The sequence below is a fragment of the Psittacula echo genome, assembly GCF_963264785.1.
Source record: "Psittacula echo genome assembly, chromosome: 1".
Lineage (NCBI taxonomy): Eukaryota > Metazoa > Chordata > Aves > Psittaciformes > Psittacidae > Psittacula > Psittacula echo.
Window position 1 is genome coordinate 71009840 of NC_137735.1, and position 20821 is coordinate 71030660.

At 46.5% G+C, this 20821-nt stretch overlaps 1 protein-coding gene across 2 annotated transcripts in view; it reads right to left on the reverse strand.

The window, feature by feature from the left end:
- Nucleotides 1-13022, reverse strand: part of PCDH10 (protocadherin 10) — a gene marked incomplete at both ends in the record, with an annotated part of 28703 nt that extends 15681 nt beyond the window's left edge. For both annotated transcript variants that reach the window (XM_080622930.1, XM_080622929.1), the window contains 3 exons: nucleotides 8145-8251; nucleotides 8821-8879; nucleotides 10416-13022. In XM_080622930.1, coding sequence (XP_080479056.1) covers nucleotides 8145-8251; nucleotides 8821-8879; nucleotides 10416-13022 — 2773 coding nt within the window. The remainder of the gene's footprint in view (nucleotides 1-8144; nucleotides 8252-8820; nucleotides 8880-10415) is intronic.
- Nucleotides 13023-20821: the final 7799 nt, after the last annotated feature.

Here is a 20821-nt window from a genome sequence, read left to right on the forward strand (position 1 = left end):
CAGCAGTTGAAAATACTTGTTTAAGAACACGAAGGAATTGTTTCTACATAAATGTATCTCTGACCAAAGAAATTAAATGTCCTGATTAAGGAACCACATATTTCATTTATGAGAATGAAATATTAATGAGTCCTATAAAGGAACTATCTGTGCGTATGTTAGTCTCCAGACAGAGCCTACTGATACTAAAAGCAGATAAAAAGTAGAAATACAGCTTTCAAGTGATCACGATGGCTTATTTAATCATTACATCATTCAGAGATAGTTTTCATTGCTATTGCAGCAGTCCTTACTATTGTAAAGTCATCCAAGTAAGGGGACAGAATCCTATAATAAATTACTTTAATTAATGGTACAAAAGTAGCTGTAGTCCGATGTGACATGGCTGTGGATACTATTGACAAAATTATTAATGCTTCCCCTATATAAGCAACCATTTGTCCCTGCCAACAGGGAACTCTTTGCTTACAAATCTTTTAAGGCTATTAAGATTTCAAATGACAAGTTATGCTTCTATTGACTATCTTCAGATCAGCCTTCCAAAAGAGTCTTTCCTGATTGTGAGTCACTAAGTTGCTGGATTATAATTGTTTTGAGAGGAATGGTGTATGAAATCATAAGCATAGAGTAAAATAAACACCAGCGTCTCCAAGTTGATGTTCAACATCGCACAGAAAAGCAGAACAGTAAAGACATATCTTTTTCTGGTATAAAGAGGACTGAGTGTCTTAGAATAGCTGTATGTCAAAACTGAACTAAATCTGTTATAAACATTGCATTTACAAGCATTGCATTAGAATTACAAAAAATGTCACTACTTGCAAGAGAAAAAGGCAAAAATTTTGAACAGCTGTAATAAGATTCATGCAATGTAACTCATCCACCAGCCAACACTGTAAAGAACTGGATTAGCTTGATCTCCAATGAGAAGATTAGTATTAAGAATTCTACCACTGTTTTGAACCATAATTTGACTTATATTAGTAATATTTATGTGGTTATCTCACACTACAAAAAACAATCTCTTCAGCAAGCAAGAATCCTTCTGAGCTATCAACAAGTGATTCAGTACTAAAGGCAGTTACTTAGAAAAAAATATGAAGAAAGAAAAAAAGCTTTTCATCTCAGATTAATCTAACTTTATAATGAGTTTTTAATTTTAAATTAAGTAATACACAATGCTAGGTCCAGTTTTGATTAGAACCTTGCACTGATAATTGGCATGCGGAAGTCTGAAAATAAATTACTGATCAGTGAACTGTTGAAGAATGCAAATATGAACTGCAGATATGATTAAGAAATCAGATGAAGATCATCAGGCAAGGTGTACAAATTGTATAGTTCTAAATTCTGTAGTGGTAGTAGCTATCAAAGACTGAAAAGAAAGATTTAGATGCAGGCTTCCCAGAAGGAAATTAATATATAACAATATCTATAAAACCGTGCATGTGTATCTTTTGTGATGAAATGTCTGCACAAAAAATGTATCTTACACAAGACATTTTATGAATCTGACCTTTTTTCATTCAGAAGATTTCAGTGAAAATTAACACAAAATGATTATTTCAATGTTCAGACTTCCTAGCAAAGTTATATGTAAACACATATATATGTTTTCCTACTTTTAATAGGAAAATTATCACAGTTACATTTGCCAACAGTGTATCAGTGACCATATTCATTCAACATTTCATGAATGACAGCAGGAGAAAGGAAAACTTATTGTTAAATATTAAATTATATTCTTTAGTCAGTGAGGACGTAGATATTATAATATTACTGGGTTTAAGATATACAGTCAAAGATAGACCCTTTCTTCCCCCATCATGGATTTTTATTTCCCCTGGAAAATTACCCTCCATTTTACTATTTTGTTTTCACATCAGCTGCTAAACTGCAGAATGTCTCTATCCAAATATTATTTTCCTAGTTCCCTTTTGAATACTGCTTGTCTGCTGCAGTGCCCTGAATAGCATTATATAACAGTTTATTATAAAAGAGATGTTACAGCCACTATAAATCAGGATTTTGAATAAACAAAGTAATGAATGTATGAGATATAAAACGCAAGCTTACATGACAAACTTCCCCCCACCCCCCCCCCCAGCCCTTGAAGGAAACAACTTGTAAAATAAGAAAACTTATATACATATAAATCTGAATTTTAATATACACTGCTGGAACACACAGCCAGAATGTAAATGCTTGTTTAGGATGGGAACACAATGTTCAAATAAGCCTGGCCTGGGTATTGTTCGTACTTGAATCACGTGCAGTATTCCCTAAGAGTTTAAAAGATGTAGATCCAAGCCCTCGGCTTTAGTATTTTGACAGGAGAGAAATTAAGATTGGCAGTCTGAATTTGAAATCCTTGGGCACCCACGTATATTTACATTGACTTTGATATGAGTGCTGGCTATGCTTCCTCCACCTGTTTCCTGTGGGTCATGGTATAGAAATCTCTGTTTCTAATTGAAAAACATTAAAAACAGCGGGCAAGGCTATTTTCCAAGAAGGAAGGATATATCATGGTTAACGAAGTAAGACGTTCAGCACAGAACTCCTTCATACGCCAAGAATCATGTTCTTGATTTATAACAAAAAGAAATGTTCAGCAGTATAACACTTCCATCTCATCTCCCTCATAAATCTGGTTATATATATGATCCCTCAGAACTAAACTATCTATCATAATTGCAAATCCACATTACAGAAAAATGCTTTATATTTTTAATTTAGTTATCATATTAGACCTTGCATGCAGTTAAACTGAGATTTTAAAGGTGACTCCAAATTATGAATTTCAAATGTCCTCTGTGGATACAAATAGAAAGTGCACTTGAAGTGCTGAAAAATGATAACCACTGCACTGTTTCAAATACAGTATACATATAAAAGCTCATGGCAAAGGATACTAGTTCACTCTTGTTTGCTGAAGTCTTTATTACTAGAGAGGCCAGTGGCAATATCAGCTCTCACACAACTCTAACTTTGCAGATTTTGAAGGAAAATGAGCCCCTGCCCCTCCCTCCAACGAAATCCAAAACTAGGAAAGGAGTTACGTATTTGATATCTGCATCTGAATTTCCTGAACATAGGTGCTTTGAATCAGATACTTGGTAGTGTTGCATTTCTGAAGCATAGTCCCAATTCCCTTCTTTTTTTCTATTGTAAAAGGGAAAAACAAACATTTCTATTTTTATTGAATTCTAATTGGTTTGAAAGTTTAGGCCTAAAACCATTTTAAAATAATGCATTCTTTCTTAATTTAATTAAGGGAGAAGAGTCATATAACAAGCCTTTAGAGTAATAAATGAACACGTTCATATGTATTACTGAGTAAACAACGTAATAAAAACAAAAGATACAAATTAAATGTTGACAAAATATTTTCATAGTATTGTTACTGAGAAGTGTTTTTTTTTCTCCCACATGTGTGATTTTTTCCATAACTTTTACCTGGAATTAAATGGCATTTTCTGTTTCTTCCATGGTACGTTTTCTTAGAAAAAGCTAGTCAGATGCGAGATACGCATGTTGTAGGGAACCAGGCCTCCTTTTCAGAGCTCCATTACCGGAACAACTATTTGGTTAGTATAACCTTGAGCAAGTTACTCATTTCCCTATGATTCATGTTTTGTGTCAATAAATAAGGACAATGATGTTAACTTCCTTTGTAGAAGACTCTACTGAAGAACTAGGCTTTATGAAAGAGAGTTGTTATCATTCTTTCTTACTACGTAATTGGTGTGCTGCCTTGGATAAAACTGACTTCATCTGCATGAGAACATGAATAAAGACCCAAATGTCTTCAATATTCAGCTCTTCCAACTTCAAAGCCCTATCGGGACCATTATTAAGCATGTAGCCCAAGGAAAGAAAATAAAAAGAAACTGCCCTCAACTTGAGCCAAAGCACTCTTCTAAGCCATTTTCATGTTTGCTCTCACTTTATCCGAGATAGACTCTTAGCTGAAGTGATCTTCAAAACTGGATTTGGCTGTCACTCTGTACAGGCTCAGAAGGAATACTGGTCTTCTCTGTTCCTTTATAACTAAAATTCTTCTTCTGACTTCTCAAATTCTTCTCTGTATGAACACTGAAATACCATAGCTTTTCTCCAATAACGCATACTAACCCTCTTAGGGTTTACCTAATCTGTTCTGGAGAGGTGTGGGGCAGTATTTCACCCTGTGCCTTTGTATTAAACCCTTATCAATTCCCTTCATAAAGTCAACTAGTGGAATCCTGATTTTAGATCTCAGCCACTATACACTGTCCAGGGGATTATATATATAAAAAAAAAAAAAAAAAGAATTTTATAGTATATACATGACAGTACATACTTAGCTTCCACACCTTGGATATTCCCTCCTGAAGTGCCTTATCATGCCAATTCAGTGAAAAAGGTGAAGCAAAGGTAGTATTTTGAAGAAGTCTGCATGTGAGGCTTGAGAAAGCTGAGTAGCTAGTGAGAAGCCATATGAAAAATGTTGATGGCATGAGTCCAGATCTTGCAGGACAGGTGTCTAATCATACAATTTAAACATACACGCACGCAGAGTATTAACTGGCACCCAAGCTGGCAATTTCACAAGGGAGGCCAAGAATTTAATCAACCATGGGAAATAAACTAACCTCATGCTTAGAAATCACTCCTACAGAACATGATTGAAATATAGTGTGTTAATAATAGGTAGTAGTGTTGTACCAGTTGTATTTGTTCTACAACAAATAGCAGCTTTTGTTTCAACAATTTTCAAAGAAGAGCACAAGTAATTAGAATACACACTCTGGGTTTGAGAAACACCTCCTCTGCTTGCCAAAAACGTCTTGCACTTCTTCACTTTCAGAAAGTCGTTTTGCAAAAAGCTTAGAGTCCTATCCCAGTTAATGAAATGACTACTCAGTCCATGAAAATTAGGCTCTTGAGTATCCCACTACTTGCCATTCCTCACTAAATGCATATGACAATACTTGTATACTTCATGGACGTTAAGGTAGGTAAGAATGTGGATAATTAGGAGGCATTCAGGTGGTACCTTAAAGGGAACAATATGAATCTCTTACGTACACTCTAGCATGTTTGAAACCATGATTAAATCACTATTAAGAAAATACATTTTGTGAAGAGGTGAACTAAAATCTTACTTCAAAACATAGTAAAACATTTAATGATACATAGAACAGCTTAGTTCAGAATTGTCACTAAATAATCGTGCAGGATAAATCTACAACATGGTGACAGATTTTCATCCTGCGTGTTCTCCTTCACAATTAATAACTGACTGTGACCATGGCTAGTCAGCTTGGCTAGCAATGGATTACTACAGAATAGCTACTTGTGTGCCACAGGACTGCTCACTGTTGACAAAAGTCATGTACAGAACAATTAAATGATGTTTTGCAAGCAGAACAGAAAGCTGCTGATTGAAATTGGTATGGAGTGAGTTTTACTTGTCAATGTGAATTACCTACTGAATATTTTTGGATGAAAATACAATGCTTTGGAAAACAAATAGGATGTTGCATGTTATCAGGAAACAGAAAAAAAACCAAAACAAACCAAAACCCAGAACAGCCCAAACTTCTGCCATGTTATCAACCAGTGTGTTTTCCTTCAATAACTTAGAAAGAATTGATCATAGAGCACCAGAACAACTGAAAAACTGTGAAGGCATTCCCTCAAATATACCCTTTAGCCATTCAAGATCAAGTAAAATTTATGCTCCTATTTTTCCCCATAAATTTCACCACCAAAAACTAATAGCAAGAGTGAAGTTTTTATATCAATATATCTCGTCATTGCTGAGGTCAAGGGGCACAGTCTTTGCATCATGATAGCAGGATTCAGCCTAAAACTTACAGAAAAACTATATTATATGTATGTAGAAGACTGAAGCAGTTTTTACAGATATTTGTATTTAAATTCTTATCTAGAACTAGCATTTAAAAATTGTGCATGCGAATTATTGTCAAATCACAGCACCGATATGTTAAATGGGAAGTTCTGTGTATTTGAGGTTTCAGTTCAAACAGTGACTTGTGAGCAGAGCAAACCTAATTGTCATCTTTCATTACTTCATATGTAATCACCATGGAAAACACAGAAGTTCATAAATGGCATCAGATTCTTAAAGATTTGAGATTATTTTGAAAGTACAGATTTTTTTCTCCTACTTTGATGAAACAGAGATGATGAAAGTGAAGTATTTACCCAGCTAAAGACTAATGCCAAGTTTGACTGTAGTTCCAGTGTTTATATCTGAGATATAGACTAGTTTTAAAATGGAGAGAGAGAATAGAGAGCAGAGGCACAACAATGAGTACTGAATGCATCTAAAAGAGAATAGCTTTCACTTGATGTGCAACTATATGATTATATTCCCACCATCAGTCAAATCCAGCCCCTTCTGCAGATGTTTATTCTTTTCTCTCCTGTTTGGTTATTATGGTTCATTATGTTGAGGGACTAAGCTGATTGAAATGTTCATTGAGATGACTGCTGCAGTAAAATGTGCAAAGGAAAAAAAAAGGAATGCAGGGAGGGCAGCAGGAGAGAGAGCTTTTTATAACTCAGTAGCACTGATTGCTGCATCAGAAACAGTGCAAAAGAAAGGGTGGGGGGAGTTTAAATACATGGCTTTTTAAAAAAACAATAAATCATACGCCATATATAGGCCAAAAATGAAAGAGGCTCTGTGTTCGGATGTAAACTTCTGGCAAGACCTGGTTTGTTGTCAGGTTCCCAGACACAAAATAGACACTGTGTTCACTTAGCATGAAGCCCTGCAAGAAGCGGGGAGCTCCGGAGACTCTTGGCTCTTCTCAAGTCTCATTAGGTCTGCATATTAATGACTTGCAGCAATATAAAGGGGCCCTCTTCCCCTGGTGCCAGTGTTTCCCATCGTGAAGGGCACAGTGACTACAGCAGCAAGAATCACAGAATCATGGAATAGTTAGGGTTGGAAAGGACCTTAAGATCATCTAGTTCCAACCCCCCTGCCATGGGCAGGGACCCCTCACACTAAAGCATGTCACCCAAGGCTCTGCCCAAAAGCAAAATAAAATATAGGGGAGGTTAACAGAGCAGGCGGGTGAGACAGCATTGCTGTGACAGCACTGAGTCCCTTGCCCTGGTGTCTTCTAAGACAGGGGGCAGGGGAAAAAAAATTAAGACTGGAGAGACTCTGGCAGTATTTTGTATGACGCACTTGTAGCAGATCCTTATACATGATAGAGCAAACAAGGGAAAAGAAATCACTGTATTGCATCAAGACACACCAGACCGTTGGAGATTGTGGTAGGGAAGAAAGCACAAGCATTGGTGGTTAAAATGCAGTGTGAGGGTGAGAATGAATTCTAATGCATAGGCTCTAAACAAATGTCCCTTTCAGAAGAAAGCTGACAGTGTGAGAGCAAAGACAGAAAGCTGTACACATGGAGACAACACAGCAATGTATATATTTTCTAGGTGATTCAAATTACCGTCTTTTAAAGCACTTATTTCCTTTCTCAGGACTAAGAGAGATGCACTTAAGAATACCTTGGTCTTATTAACATGGAGATCACCTACACTATGTGGCGCCTCAATTTGAATTAAAAAACAATCCTCAAAAAATGCTACAGTATTACACATTCAGAGCACCTAATGTGTCTCCACTGATCCCCAGCAAAAATCCTCACAGTCTGGCTGTCATTCAATCCCTGGGTTCATTCTTTCCCTTGGGAACTCCCCCTGCACTTCACACTGCCATGCCAGCTAAAGTGCCTACTAAACAAAATTGCCTAGTGCTTTGAAATTCTGCAAGGCTGCCACTGGAAAAAATGCATTACAAAATGTAGCAACAACTTTGTTTCAATGTGCAGGGAGTTTTGCTACAGCAAATGGCACAGAATAACACACTAATCCCACCTTTCCCCTCTTCCCCCCAAATGAGTAAAATAAACTGCCCTATGAATGAAAGGGGTCGAAAATCATCTCCTTGCCCAGGTAGGTGTAGTAGCAAGCTGACTTAAACCCAGCCTCCCATACAACATGCTACCATTATTTATGCCACTCTTGTATTACATTCCTATAAATAACTGTTCTTTCTAGGGTCTCTACCTAAACAGCTACTATTTCCATTCTCTTTTCAGACTTACCAGATGATTGACCTCGATTAGTGGCATCATGATCACTGTCTCCTTGCTCACTGTCTCCATGACCACTGTCCTTAGAGCTTACTATGTCTGCTTCCTGGAATGCAGAACTAGACACAGAAACATCTTCACATTAGAATCATGAAAGAGGAACTCATAAAACATTCTTCTGCCATCACATGGCCAAACACGGTGCTGCATTCACCCACTCCTGCCTGCTGCACTGCTGCTGCAGGGATGCTCTGCCCACCATTAACAAAATTGGCATTTTCAGACCTCGGCAGGCTAGTTGAAATGGACACTAAGTGTTATCACTCTGCCTGGTTTTCATGCAATCAATATAAAGAATTTGGCAGCTTTTACTTATGCTGGATAGCTCCGTTTACCTCAAGGAAGCCCAGTGTTTTCTGGAAGACCCTACAGAACCATTCTTAAGTTTTTAAAGCACATTTTAGACTGATACAATATGAGATTTTGTTCTCTTTTCAGCTGGTTTTGAAACCAGTTCAGAAAAGCTGTAATTCAAACTCATTTAGTCTATAGTGTTTTATTTAGTACAACTACACGTTCAATTTCCCATGGCTTTACTGGTATTTTACATCTGCAGTAAACACAGTTCTGCACCCCATTCAGACTTGCTAAAGCACGCACAAGGAAAACAAGGCTAAGGGGCTCATACCTGTTTACTCGTCGGGGTCTGTCAACTAGATAACTGAGCTCAGCACGCTGATGTTTTGTCTAGGAAAAGAAAATATTGGGAAGCATTTTAACTCTTTGATATTTCTATAACCAACCTCAGAAAATATACCAGACAGCCTCACCATATTCACTATAAATGGTAATGTTTAGCTGTGAGTAGGCCTACACAAGCTGTTTCTAGGATGTTAAGGGGGCGAAAAACACAGCTCTTACTCGCACAGATGGGAAGGCATGAGGGATTTTTTCCTGAGCTTTTCTGGGGTGAGATTCTGACACGTTTTCTCACAGTGCATGTTGTCGAGCAACACACGGACTCCCACAAAACCCAGCAGAACTATTTCTAGAGTTGTGTACTACTTAGTCTGAGAGAAAACTTACTGTAATCTAGTTTTCAGCCTGGTTTTAATTCCAAGTGTATAAAAATAGAGGGAGACAGTACAGTTACTGCACCCTAAGGAAGAAAATACATTGACATACCCTCAAGCCCTTAAAAAGGCAATAGAAGACAGAGTTTCATAGGTATTTTGAGGAAAGGTCCATCTTACAAGCCAATATTAGGAATTTTACTGCAAAACTTAACGCTTTAAAAAATGTCACTCAAACCACTTTTGCCAGGCTGGGCACTATTCCTGTTTCAGTATTCATGTTGAGAGGGAACGTGTTGTTTACAGTAGTGCACAGGCAGAGAGGTACTGAGAGCTTGTATGAGCTAATCCAGTAGAAAATGATTAACAGGGTAGTATTATGGCATGGCGTATGCTTTGATAGAAATTTTCTACACACGAAGTAACACAATGCAGGCAACATGTTTAACGGGAGGGGACGTTAAGTCTCTGCATATAATTTCACGGAAACTCTTGATGCTTTCCTTTGTGAACTCAGCTTTGGGTTATAAAGAGCTGTTCAGATAGAGGAAAGAAAAGTCAATTAGTAAACCCTAATCCACAAATTAATTAAAGTTGCTGCTAACTGTAGAGATTGTCACAGTCCCAGAGGGGGGTTCCCCCAAAGCCTTAATCGCACATCCAAAGATTTCACGCAGAAAAAAAAAAAAGAAAGACACAGGTTTAAAGTGTTGCTTCAGAAACCCCTGTGATTATGCCTCTGAGCACACATACCCCCCCCCCGGCCCAACCCAGAGGCTACCCCTTTGCAGCTAACGGTTTCGGAGGATCCCTGCGCCCCGACCCGACCCGACGCTGCCCGGCCGGGGCCAGCTCCCCTCACACCCACCGGGACGAGGGGCCGCGCTAGGCTGCAGCGGTACCAGAGACCGAGGGAGAAGGAATCATGGGCAGCGGGGCCACACTCCCCTCTCCTGCCGCTGCAGCCTCCCAAGTGTCAGATGCGGAAGAGGACAGAGGCGGCGGAATGGATTAAAGGGGGAAAACGAAGGACGAGGCGGGAATCAAAGCGCAGGGAGAGGGGTGGCGGGAGCTCCGAGAAAGCAACGCGGGCCTGGGGGAAAGCCCGCGGTGCAGCGGTGGGGCACGGCCGTCCCGCAAAGGTCCCCCAACGGCCCGCGAGCGGAGGTGGGGGGCTGAGGGGAGGCGGGGGTGCACGGCCGGGCCTTACCTCGCTGGACAAGATGCTGCCGTTGGAGATGATGTCGGGCTGCTGGTCGGCGTAGCCGGTCACGATTGCCCCGCAGGGGTTGTGCTCGGCGTCGGTGCTGCGGGAGGGGCTGCAGGGCTTGAGGAACATCAGGTCGGTCTTGGCGGACTCGGGGGTGAGGCAGACCTGGTAGCAGTAGTTCTGGTTGTGGTGGTGCGATCCGAAGCTCCCCGACTCCTCCACCGGCACCTGCGCCGGGTTGCTGGGCACGTTGGAGCTCTGCACCAGCATGATGTCCGACTTGCTGAGCTTCTTCTTGCGGGCCCGAGCCTGGCGGCTGCAGCAAGGACAGCAGCAGCAGCAGCCCAGGCAGCAGTCGCTGGCCAGGCAGGTGTAGATGTTGAGCTTCTTCTCCTTCTGGCAGCGCACTGCCAGCACGATCATGGCCAGCAGGAAGATGAAGGAGACGGAGCCCAGGGCTATAATGAGGATAAGGGTGAGGTCGAGTGAGCTGTCCGCCCCAGAGCGGCTGGGGCGATGCTCGCCGGACCCGCCGCCGCCGCCCCCCGCGCCGGCTCCCGCTCCCGCGCCCAGGCCGCCGCCACCACCGCCGGGCCGCTCGGCCGCGCCGTCCACCAGCACCACCTGGATGGCGGCGGTGGAGGAGAGCGGCGGCTGCCCGTGGTCGCGCACCTCGATGACCAGCTCGTAGGGGCGCTGGGGGTCGCGCTTGGCCGGCACCCTGCGCGCCGTCCGCAGCTCCCCGGTGCGCCAGTCCATGCGGAAGAGGCTGGCCTCATTGCCCCGCACTATGCTGTAAGTGAGGCGGGCGTTCTCCCCGTCGTCGGCGTCCACCGCTGTCACTCGGCTCACCAGGTAGCCCGGCTCAGCGCCGCGGGGCAGCGCCTCCCGCGCCGGGGTGCCGTTCCGGCCGGGCAGGGGGCTGACAATGGCGGGAGCGTTGTCGTTCTGGTCCACCACGATGATGTTGACGGTGGCGTTGCCGGCCAGAGGCTGAGGCTCCTCACCGGCGTCGCGGGCCTCCACCTGGAAGCTGAACTCCTTAAGCTGCTCGTAGTCGAAGGAGCGGAGGGCGTAGAGAAAGCCGTTCTCGGAGTTGATGGAGACGTAGGTGAAGATGGACATGCCCTGGATCTGACTGTCCAGGATGGAGTACGCGAGTTGGGCGTTGGCGCCCTGGTCCCGGTCGGTGGCGCTGACGGCGTAGATGTAGGCGCCGGGCACGTTGTTCTCGCTCACGTAGACCTGGTAGACGGGCTGGCTGAAGCGGGGCGCGTTGTCGTTCACGTCGCTCACCCGCACCTGAATGGACTTGCTGGTGCTCAGCGGCGGCTCGCCGCGGTCCCGGGCCACCACGGTGAGGGTGTAGGCGTCGCCTCCCGGCTGCTCGCGGTCCAGCGGCCCCTCCGTGACGATGGTGTAGTAGTTCTTGAAGGAGCTCTTGAGGCGGAAAGGAGCGTCGCCCTGCAGTAGCTCGCACTGCACTTGCCCATTCTCCTCCGAGTCGCGGTCCGAGACGCTGAAGAGGGCCACCACGGTGCCCGGCGCCGCCGCCTCGCTCACCGCCTCTTTGACGGTGGAGAAGCTGATCTCGGGCGCGTTGTCGTTGGCGTCCAGAACCCGCACCAGCACCTTGCAGTGCGCCGGCACGGCGTTGGGACCCAGGTCTTTGGCTTGAACGTACACCTGGTACACGCTGCTCTCCTCGTAGTCCAGCTCGCCGCTCACCTCCAGCCGCCCTGTGCGCGGCGCGATTCCGAAGAGCTCCCGGGCGCGGGCCGAGATGTGGCTGCTGAAGGAGTAGATCACCTCTCCATTCTGACCCTCGTCTGGGTCGGTGGCGTTGAGCTGCAGCACCAGGGTGCCCGGCGGCGAGTTCTCCGGCAGCGAAACGGTGTAAACGGGCTGCTCAAAGGCGGGGACGTTGTCGTTGGAGTCCAGCACCCTGATGGTGAGCAGGGCGGTGCCGGTGCGCTGCTGGGGTTGCCCGCCGTCCACCGCTGTCAGCACGTAGCGGTGCACTGCTTGCTGCTCCCGGTCCAGGGGCTTGTCCAGCACCAGCTCGGCGAAGCGGTTGCCGTCGCCCTGCGTCTGCACGTCGAGGGAGAAGTAGCTGTTGGGGGTGATCTCGTAAGTGCGCAGCGAGTTGGTGCCCACGTCGGGGTCGAAGGCGCTCTCCAGCGGGAAGCGGGTGCCCGGCGTGGCGCTTTCCGAGATCTCCACAGTGAGGTCGGGCTCCGGGAAGGAGGGGGGATTGTCGTTGATGTCCAGCACCTCGATCTCCACCCGGAACAGCTCGAGGGGGTTCTCCAGGAAGACCTCCAGATGCAGCAGGCAGGAGGGGCTCTGCTTGCAGATCTGCTCCCGGTCTATCTTCTCATTCACGTAGAGCACCCCGGTCTCCAGGTTGAGCTCCAGGTAAGGGCTGCGGGAGTTGGGCGCCGTCTGGAAGCGGCGAGCCGAAAGTTTTGTAATGTCCAAGCCCAGATCCTCGGCGATATTCCCCACGAACGTGCCATGCTCCTGCTCTTCCTGCACCGTGTAATGGAGCTGGCAAAGGGCCCCCTCCACCATCCAGAGCAAGGCAAAGAGGAATAGCACAATCATCTCCAAACGGGGAAAGAGATCCCCCCTACCCAACACCACCTCTTCCTCCTTTTCCAAAAGCCACCACCACCTCCTCCTCTGAAAATACACACTACAGCGTGTGTGCCTCTGCGTGTGTAGCTGTGTGTGTGTGTGTGTCCGCGCCTGCGAGCGTGTGGAGAGAGAGGGATAGGGGGAGGGGGAAGGAAAAGGAGGGGGGAAGTGGTTGATTTAGGGGGGGTGCTAGATATTATTTCTTCTGATTCATGTTAGGATTTTTTTTCTCCCCCATCTCCCTTCTTTTTGTTACGAGTATTATTGTTTCACACGCTGACCCAATGAAGAAGACAGACGTCCCCACTTCATCTGTGATCTTCGAAATAAATGGACAACTAATAATAGCTATTAGCTGGATGGATCTAGAGATACACAGTAGCCCGCTTTTATTTATTCCGAGAGTCTTGGCACTGCACCGCGGCAGCAGCAGCGGCGGAGGCAGCAGCAGCAAATCCCAAGGAGCAAATTGTTATATTTCAAGATTGTCCTCGGTTTGTCTTCCTGGTGGGAGCCGGAGGGGTAGGCGCTGCTGAGGAGCCGGCGGACATGCCCTCTTCAGATGCAAGTAAAAGGCAGAAACCCGAGAAATTTAAAAAAAAATAAATAAAAAAAAAATAAAATTATAACCCGCAAAAAGATTTCATATCAAAAAAAGGCAGAGCGCAGCTTTGCTACCCAAAACTTTCATTCCCCGATTTCTCAGGGCTTTCCTCTTTTTTATTTAAAGATTTTAATTGTTTCTCTCTTCTATTAATAGTCTTTCATTTTCTTCTTTTATTGTTATTATGTTCGTCATCACTCTGCTTTTTATGGACGTGCTGATGAGTTTTTTCCTGTCTTGCTGCTTTTGCGTCTAGCCCCTCTCTCTGTGTCTTTTTGCTTGCTGCTGCTGCTGCTGCCGCCGCCGCTCGCCTCCCGTCCCGGCTCCAGTCCCGGCCCCTGCTCCGGCTCCAGCTCCTCTGATCTCTGCCGACAGTTTCTGAGCCGGTAGCGCTCGGCTTTTCTGTTTTTGCGCAGCGCTCGGCTCCTGCCAACCAATCAGCCGGCAGCAACGCCCCCGGGGGCGGCACCCTATTGGCCGCGGAGCACGTCGAGTATCTTGCGTCAGAGATAGGAAAGCGGGCGAGCGCGCAGGCAGGCAAGGCAGGCAGGCAAGGCGGGCGGGCAAGGCAGGCAGGCAGGCAGGCGGGCGGGCGGGCGGGCGGGCGGGCAAGCAAGCAAGCAAGGCAGGCAGGCAGGCAGGCAGAGCGACGCTAGCCCTGCAGCTCCCGAGGCTCTTTCCGCCTAATTCTCTGCCCGCCTCCAAGAGCGTTCGTTCGCTCCTCGCAGCCGCTGGGCAGGGAGATCACCGGCCGTCGTCAGCGCAGGCACACGGGTAATCGTTAACAGTCCTCTCCTTGGAGAGGGAATTTCCACCAGTTTCTAACTTTCCTACCCCAGGTCGGGCGCTGTAACGTTTTTAGAAAACGCATAAACAAGGGGAAACATGAGATTATTTACACACACCCGCAGCGGGCTGCCTTAGCTCATTAGTCGGTGGAGAAAGTGCAACTTTCCGTCAGTGCAGTGTTTCCAGCTCCAGCCAATTTAAAGTATCATGAGCCTCCGCCGATTCTTTTTTTTCCCCTCTGATTTACCCTTCGGAACTTCCACGAACGTAACGGAAGAGGGAAGCCGGGCGTGTTACATATTCTGTCACTGGGTCCCGCGGGTGCAGTGGGCCCGGGCAGGGGGGGCTGACGGCCGCTGGCCTGCTGATTTTCCAGTGTTGGTGCTCACTGTACACCCGCTTTCCCCGCTGCCGAAGCCGTTAACGGCGCTGGGGGCTCCGAGCCTGCACCGAGGGCTCGGGCTTGCGGCGCCCGCGGATGTAGGTAACCCGCGCCGGCTACCCTCCCGCCCGGCTCTGCTTCCCCTTCCCCTCAGACAGCGAGGAGGCAGCTGCGTGCTAAATAAAGTCCATCTACCAATGGTGTCTATCGCACGTTAGATGCTCGACTGACACGTTTGTGATCGATGCCTTTGGCTGCGAAGCCGCACTGGCACTGCGGAGAGCGTCGCACCCGGGGGGGGTGTGGGGGGGGATCGAGGCGGGGGTTCGCGGGTGGAGCCCGAACCTCTGCCAATGCTTGGGGGTGGCGGGGTGGGGAGGCTGCCCATGGGCCCTGCACAGCTGAGAAGCCAAGTCCGAAACTTCACAAAATGGAGAAAGTACCAGTAAAAAGGATGAAATACTCGTATTTTCCCCCAAAATGTTATTTTATTGTTTATGAAGAGCAACACAAAGCGGGTACTAGCAACTGCTGCTCTGACCCCATCTCTAATCCCTCGGCAGGCACCGGCTCCCTTCCACACATATCAATGAACTGTACGCTCGGATGCGTGTTCCCTCGCTGAAACGCAGCTCTTCGCATTCCCAAACTTGTGCGTGTCGCACGCCTGTCACCGCACTCCCACCCCGGGGAGGGGAGGTTGGGGTCACCGGCGGCGAGGGCACAACCAAGCTCACGCCACCGCACCCAAACCGACCTCGGCGTCACGCCAGGGGCCGCTCCCGGGCCAGCAGTTCGTGGAAGGGCCCCGGCGAAGCGGATCACGGCGCACCGGGCGCACAGCCCCTGGAGCACAGCCGCGCTGCCCAGCTCCCGGCCTGCACGGAAACGCGGGCGCTCCGGGCGCGGGCTCGGCGGACCCGGCGTCCGGGGTTGCGGCTGCTACGAGCTCTCGGCTGTCGGCCCCGCCCCCAGCCAGAGGCCGCAATCGCGGGCGGCGGGCACCCCCCAGCGGCGGCAGCGGCACACTGCGCCTGGGCGGCAGCTCCGGCTCCGCTCCGCGGGGTCCCCGCCGGCTCCGGACCTCCGTCTCCTGCCGCCAGCATCCCCGTGTGTTCCCCACCTCCCGCAGCTCTCCTGTTATCGCGCTCACGCCCGCCAGCGGCTACGCGGCTTAGAACCTCGGTCTAGCCGTACCGGGTGCTGCCGCGCCGCGGGAGGGTGACAGAGGCAGGACAGCTGCAACCGTGCGTGTGCGCAGGGGAGCCGCCGGTGCTGCCAGCCGCCGCGGCAGGCAGGGAGATAGCCCCTTGGTACACCGTCTTGCCCAGCGCTTATAGGGGGGCAAGGCAGCGGCGCGGGGCGACTCCGGTGAGGGCTTCCCAATAAAACGGATTCCGTCAGGAAAATCCTGACCGGCGCTGTCCAGTGGATGCGTAAGGGAGCCGGGTGTGCTTCCCTCGCAGCAGCCTCAGACACAGCCCCCCGAGTTCGTGCCTTTCTTGAGCGTCGGTGCAAGGGGCTGGTGCGTTAGAGACACGGCCGCCTCCAGCGATTTGCCGTGGCCCGAAGCAGCCCAGCTCTAAACCCTCCCCGCTGCCGGAGCTCCGGCAGCGGCGACGTCTGTCCCCTTCGAGGAAAGCGGTCAGCCCGGGCGCGACCAGCCGAGCCCGGGGGACCTCGGCAGAAGAGGGGCCCCTGCCCGCCCGCTTGGGGCCGAACCCCTTTTCCCCACCCGGAGGGGGGACCGGAGGTAAGCGGGAGGCGGGGGTCCGGGCTGCCGGCGCGGCACATCCACCAACCCCCATTCCACCCCGCGGAGGCGGCGTCGGGGCGATCCCCGCGCAGCGCTTCGCAGTTCCGAGGGCAATAACCACGCGGGGCCATACATATATATACATATAGTCATATGTAGGTGCAGGGGAGCCGCCTCCCTCCTCCTTCCTTCCCTCCCCGCGGGCGCAGCCCCAGCGGTGCGATCCCCCCCGCCCCCGGCTCCGCTCCCCTCCATTTTGCGGCGGGAGCGGTGGGCTGCGCAGAGCGGCGGAGCTCTGAGGCAGCCCTCTAACGCGGAATGACAAATGGCACTTCGGCGGTGCATGAACGAGAAAATGATTTATGGATTTTCACGACGGCCTGAGCAAATGAAGGCGACATGAATTATACATCCTAATGTGCAGTATATCATTTTCTAATAACAGTGTTTTAGTTCTAATGCCATACGATGCTCTCTTCAATAGGGGGTATTGATTAAATAAAACAAAATCCGAGGTCTGTCTTTAGGTTGGACGTGTATCTTCTGCAGGCACCAGCTGAGGTTTATATATTTACTTCTTACTAAAGCAGAGGGCCGTCACCAGACCCCTGACACCACAGCACTTAGTTTTTCCATCTGTCATCATTTAATTTGGCAGTTACTTTCCCAAATGAAGACTAATCTTTCATATTGCTGCATTAGCTCCATGCTGTGATTTACAAATGTAAATAGATGACATCAGGTTTGTAAAGCCACCGTGCTGCTGGGGATAGCACCTAGGGTAAGTCAAACCTTTCCTCTCTGACAAAATCCTCACGTGCCTCTTTGGCACCCCAAGTGCAAAGGGGCATTATCTAGCAAGGAGAACGTACGGTAAATAATACTCCTGCTCAAACAGAACTTCCCTAGCATCTCCATTTACCAAGTTTCATGGATTAAAGGTAAAAACTATGTGTAACTGGCACATGCTGGGAGAAGGAATCAGCACGACAAACTGAGTACATGTGCCTAAGGGGAGGAAAAGGTGTCGGCTAGGGAGGCCGTTTCACCCCCAATTCAGCCTGCATTAGTGTCCCAAGGCCAGCCTCCTGCTTCCACAAGCATGTTCTTTTGCCCTTCATCACAGAGTAGCAATGAAGTAATAGTGACATAAGCTGTGAACATCCCCAATTATTTCAGTAGTTCCTAGTCTGAAATATCACTTGTCATTAAGAAGGACAAACAGGTCCTGGTCTTTCATGAAACAGTATAAAACAGAAATGGGGGAGGTGGAGATAAAGGATTTATGCATTCATTTGTGGGGAGGGGAGGTTTAAACCAGCAATTGTTGGGGAAGGGATGAGGAAATGCTTCATTTCTCATTACCGAAGTGTAGCATTTTCATTGTTCAGACAGAAAAGGAGTCACACAAGTAAGGAAATGCCTAAATACTGAGGTTCGGATTAAGCAATCACTTTTCTAACTTGGATTTGGGTGTAGAAAGCTAATCCCCATTGTTTAGTTGAGCCACCAAAACGATCTTTTGGTTCTATTTTTGGTATCAGTATTCGTTTTAGGCTGAGGAACATCACGGCCTCTGTACTGTCTGGATGTTAAAACCAAATTGAAAATTGGACACCGCCCCACTGCCGCCACCAAATCTCCTGGATTATCATTACTTGGTTTAATTTTAATTATCTAGGTTTAAAACTGCCCCAGCAAAACCCACCCAGGTTCTCCTTCAAGAGAATTAGTAACAGCTCTTAGTGCAGGAAAGATTACTGGAATCAGTGCTGTGATTAGGACTGTAAATAAGAAGGGAAAGATGTCACCATTAGAAAAAGTCTGCTTTGCTAACAGTAAGATGTGTATGTTTTACCGACTCCTGTAGGATGAAAATCCTGCTTCAAACAGAGGTCAACACAGAACAATTCCAGAAATTAACTAAGAGGCCTGATTAAAGTTATTTGTATCAGAGAGAAGGTTCACTGCCACCACTCCCTCAATGGATTTCTCTCTTAATTGCCAATGAGGAGACAAAACAGGAAGGCTAGACAATTTGGCTAATCAATAAAAAAGAAGCCTGCCTTCATGGTTGGCCTGAGGAGCACTCCTTGGGTCAGATTGATGTAGCAGCCACCAAAGTTCTTGCGGAGATCACCAGTGATTAAGACATTTTCTGATGGCTTTTAAACAACACTGGAGCCAAGCATCTGCCGCGAGGTTGCAAATGTAAGCAGAGCTGGAGAGATGATGTTAATCATCATCCTCATGCTTATGGGAGTACTCCTGGTGATAAAAACAACTCGTTGTATTTATGACCTTAGACAGTTGTTTTAATAAATGAAGATGAAGTATTACTTCATTACATGCTCTGTGCTGCGCCGGTGATCAGATGTGATGGAGCCTCTCCAGAAGGTGCCGTCAGTCTTTCTGAATAAGAGATGCTGTGGATGCACCACAGTCCAGAGCATTACAGTGGATGCATCCTATAGCGGTTTCTGTGGGACCTTTCTGCTTCCTTTTCCTTGCTCCCCCAAATTCATACAGATTTCAGGAGATCATTCATGTGACAAGAGGCTGTTCAGTGGGAAACACCAGATTGGTGCAGTCCATTGCTATTATCCCACCTTCTTCAGCTTTCAGAGTCTTTCATAATATTTATCAAAAAAAAAAAAAATAATCCCAGCCTGTTTTAATGACTTGTGGGTTTTAGCTGATTTAAGTCTGTATTGAAATAATTATAGGAAAAATCTATTGTTTCCACAGTTAAGCTCTCAACATTTTCTAGAAATCAGACCTTTTTACGGTGTCCAGATCAGACCAGCCAAGGTCCTGGTCACTTCAAAGCACTTATTTCTGTATGCATGGCTTTACACTAACTAACATACATTGGGCCTGATTCCTATGAGCTTGCCTCATATCTCATTATTTTCAATCTATTAATTAGACAACCCTGAACTTAATGCTTATTGAAGTGCTGCAGATGCATTGTAAACCAACCAAAATGACCTTACACAAGGCAATCAGTTCAAAAATACATATTTCTTTTATCAGTTTACTTGCAGATGAGGGATGACAACGATATCTAACTTACCTTACAGAAGATGTTTCTTGACAAAATACTTTTCAACAGGGCAAATTTCTTACCATCTAACTAGAATTTTCAGAAAGATAGTTTAGTCCATAGTTAGAAACCTAGTATTTCATCAGCTGAGAAGCAAAATAGTGTCACATTTATCAATACAGGCATAATCCAACCACTATTTTCTGTATACATTTCTTTTTTTATGATATGGCTCAATCAGCTGCACCTATTTCTTTGAACTTGATTGAAATACAGTTGACCTGTGTCTGAATTCAACAAATGCTGCTAAGCTTGAATGATTACTAGAGCAAATGAGGACAAAACTGCAGTGGAAAACTCCAGTTCCTTGAGACTCTGTTAATCTTATTATACACTCAAAGCCATAGGTAGATGTAGTTACTCACTATAAAGAAAATTGCTCTGTTGGTTTTCTATTCAACAGCAAGTTCAAGCCTTAAACTAAAGCATAGCTTGTTTTGAGGTTCAGCTTGAAAGCAATAGTTAAAAATATAAAACTTTCATTCTGAGCCATACAATACTGTATGAGTAGTGCTTGGTAGAATAAATACCACAAACCCCCTGGATTGTTTGCCCAGAAGAATTTGCATTCTTGGGCCTCAGTGTTCCATATATATATAATCTCCAGCATAATTCTATCATCTTAGTCATCATACCAGCTACACGCATCTGATAACAATAGCACCAACTAGGAAGGGAAGGGAGAAATATGGGAAAAATGATGTTATAATTATGTAGTCGCTTAGGAAGAGAGCACACATCTGTATTTTTATACCTGTTTAGGTGGACTTACTTAGACTACCAATAGCTAAGACTCCTTTTTTACCTCTTTCAGTCTTCACATGGTAAGACCCTACACTCAGGTATTGTTTTTCTCCTCAAATAACATCTGGATAGTGTCAACTTTCCCATAGTGTTACCCACCTCCATTTGAGAAGTGAGAAAGTTCCAGTTGGAAAGCAGTTTAGTAATTTATAAGGCAATAATCGAGGAAAACACTTTTTTTTTTTTTTTCTTTTGTCTATACTAAAAATATTACAACATTCAATTCAGAAATTTTACCACCTCCACATTTTGGAAGAGTGACTTTAGCAGATGGAGGTCTCAAAAGTGCTTTTTGCCAGTCTCAGGAAGATATACCCAAGTGATA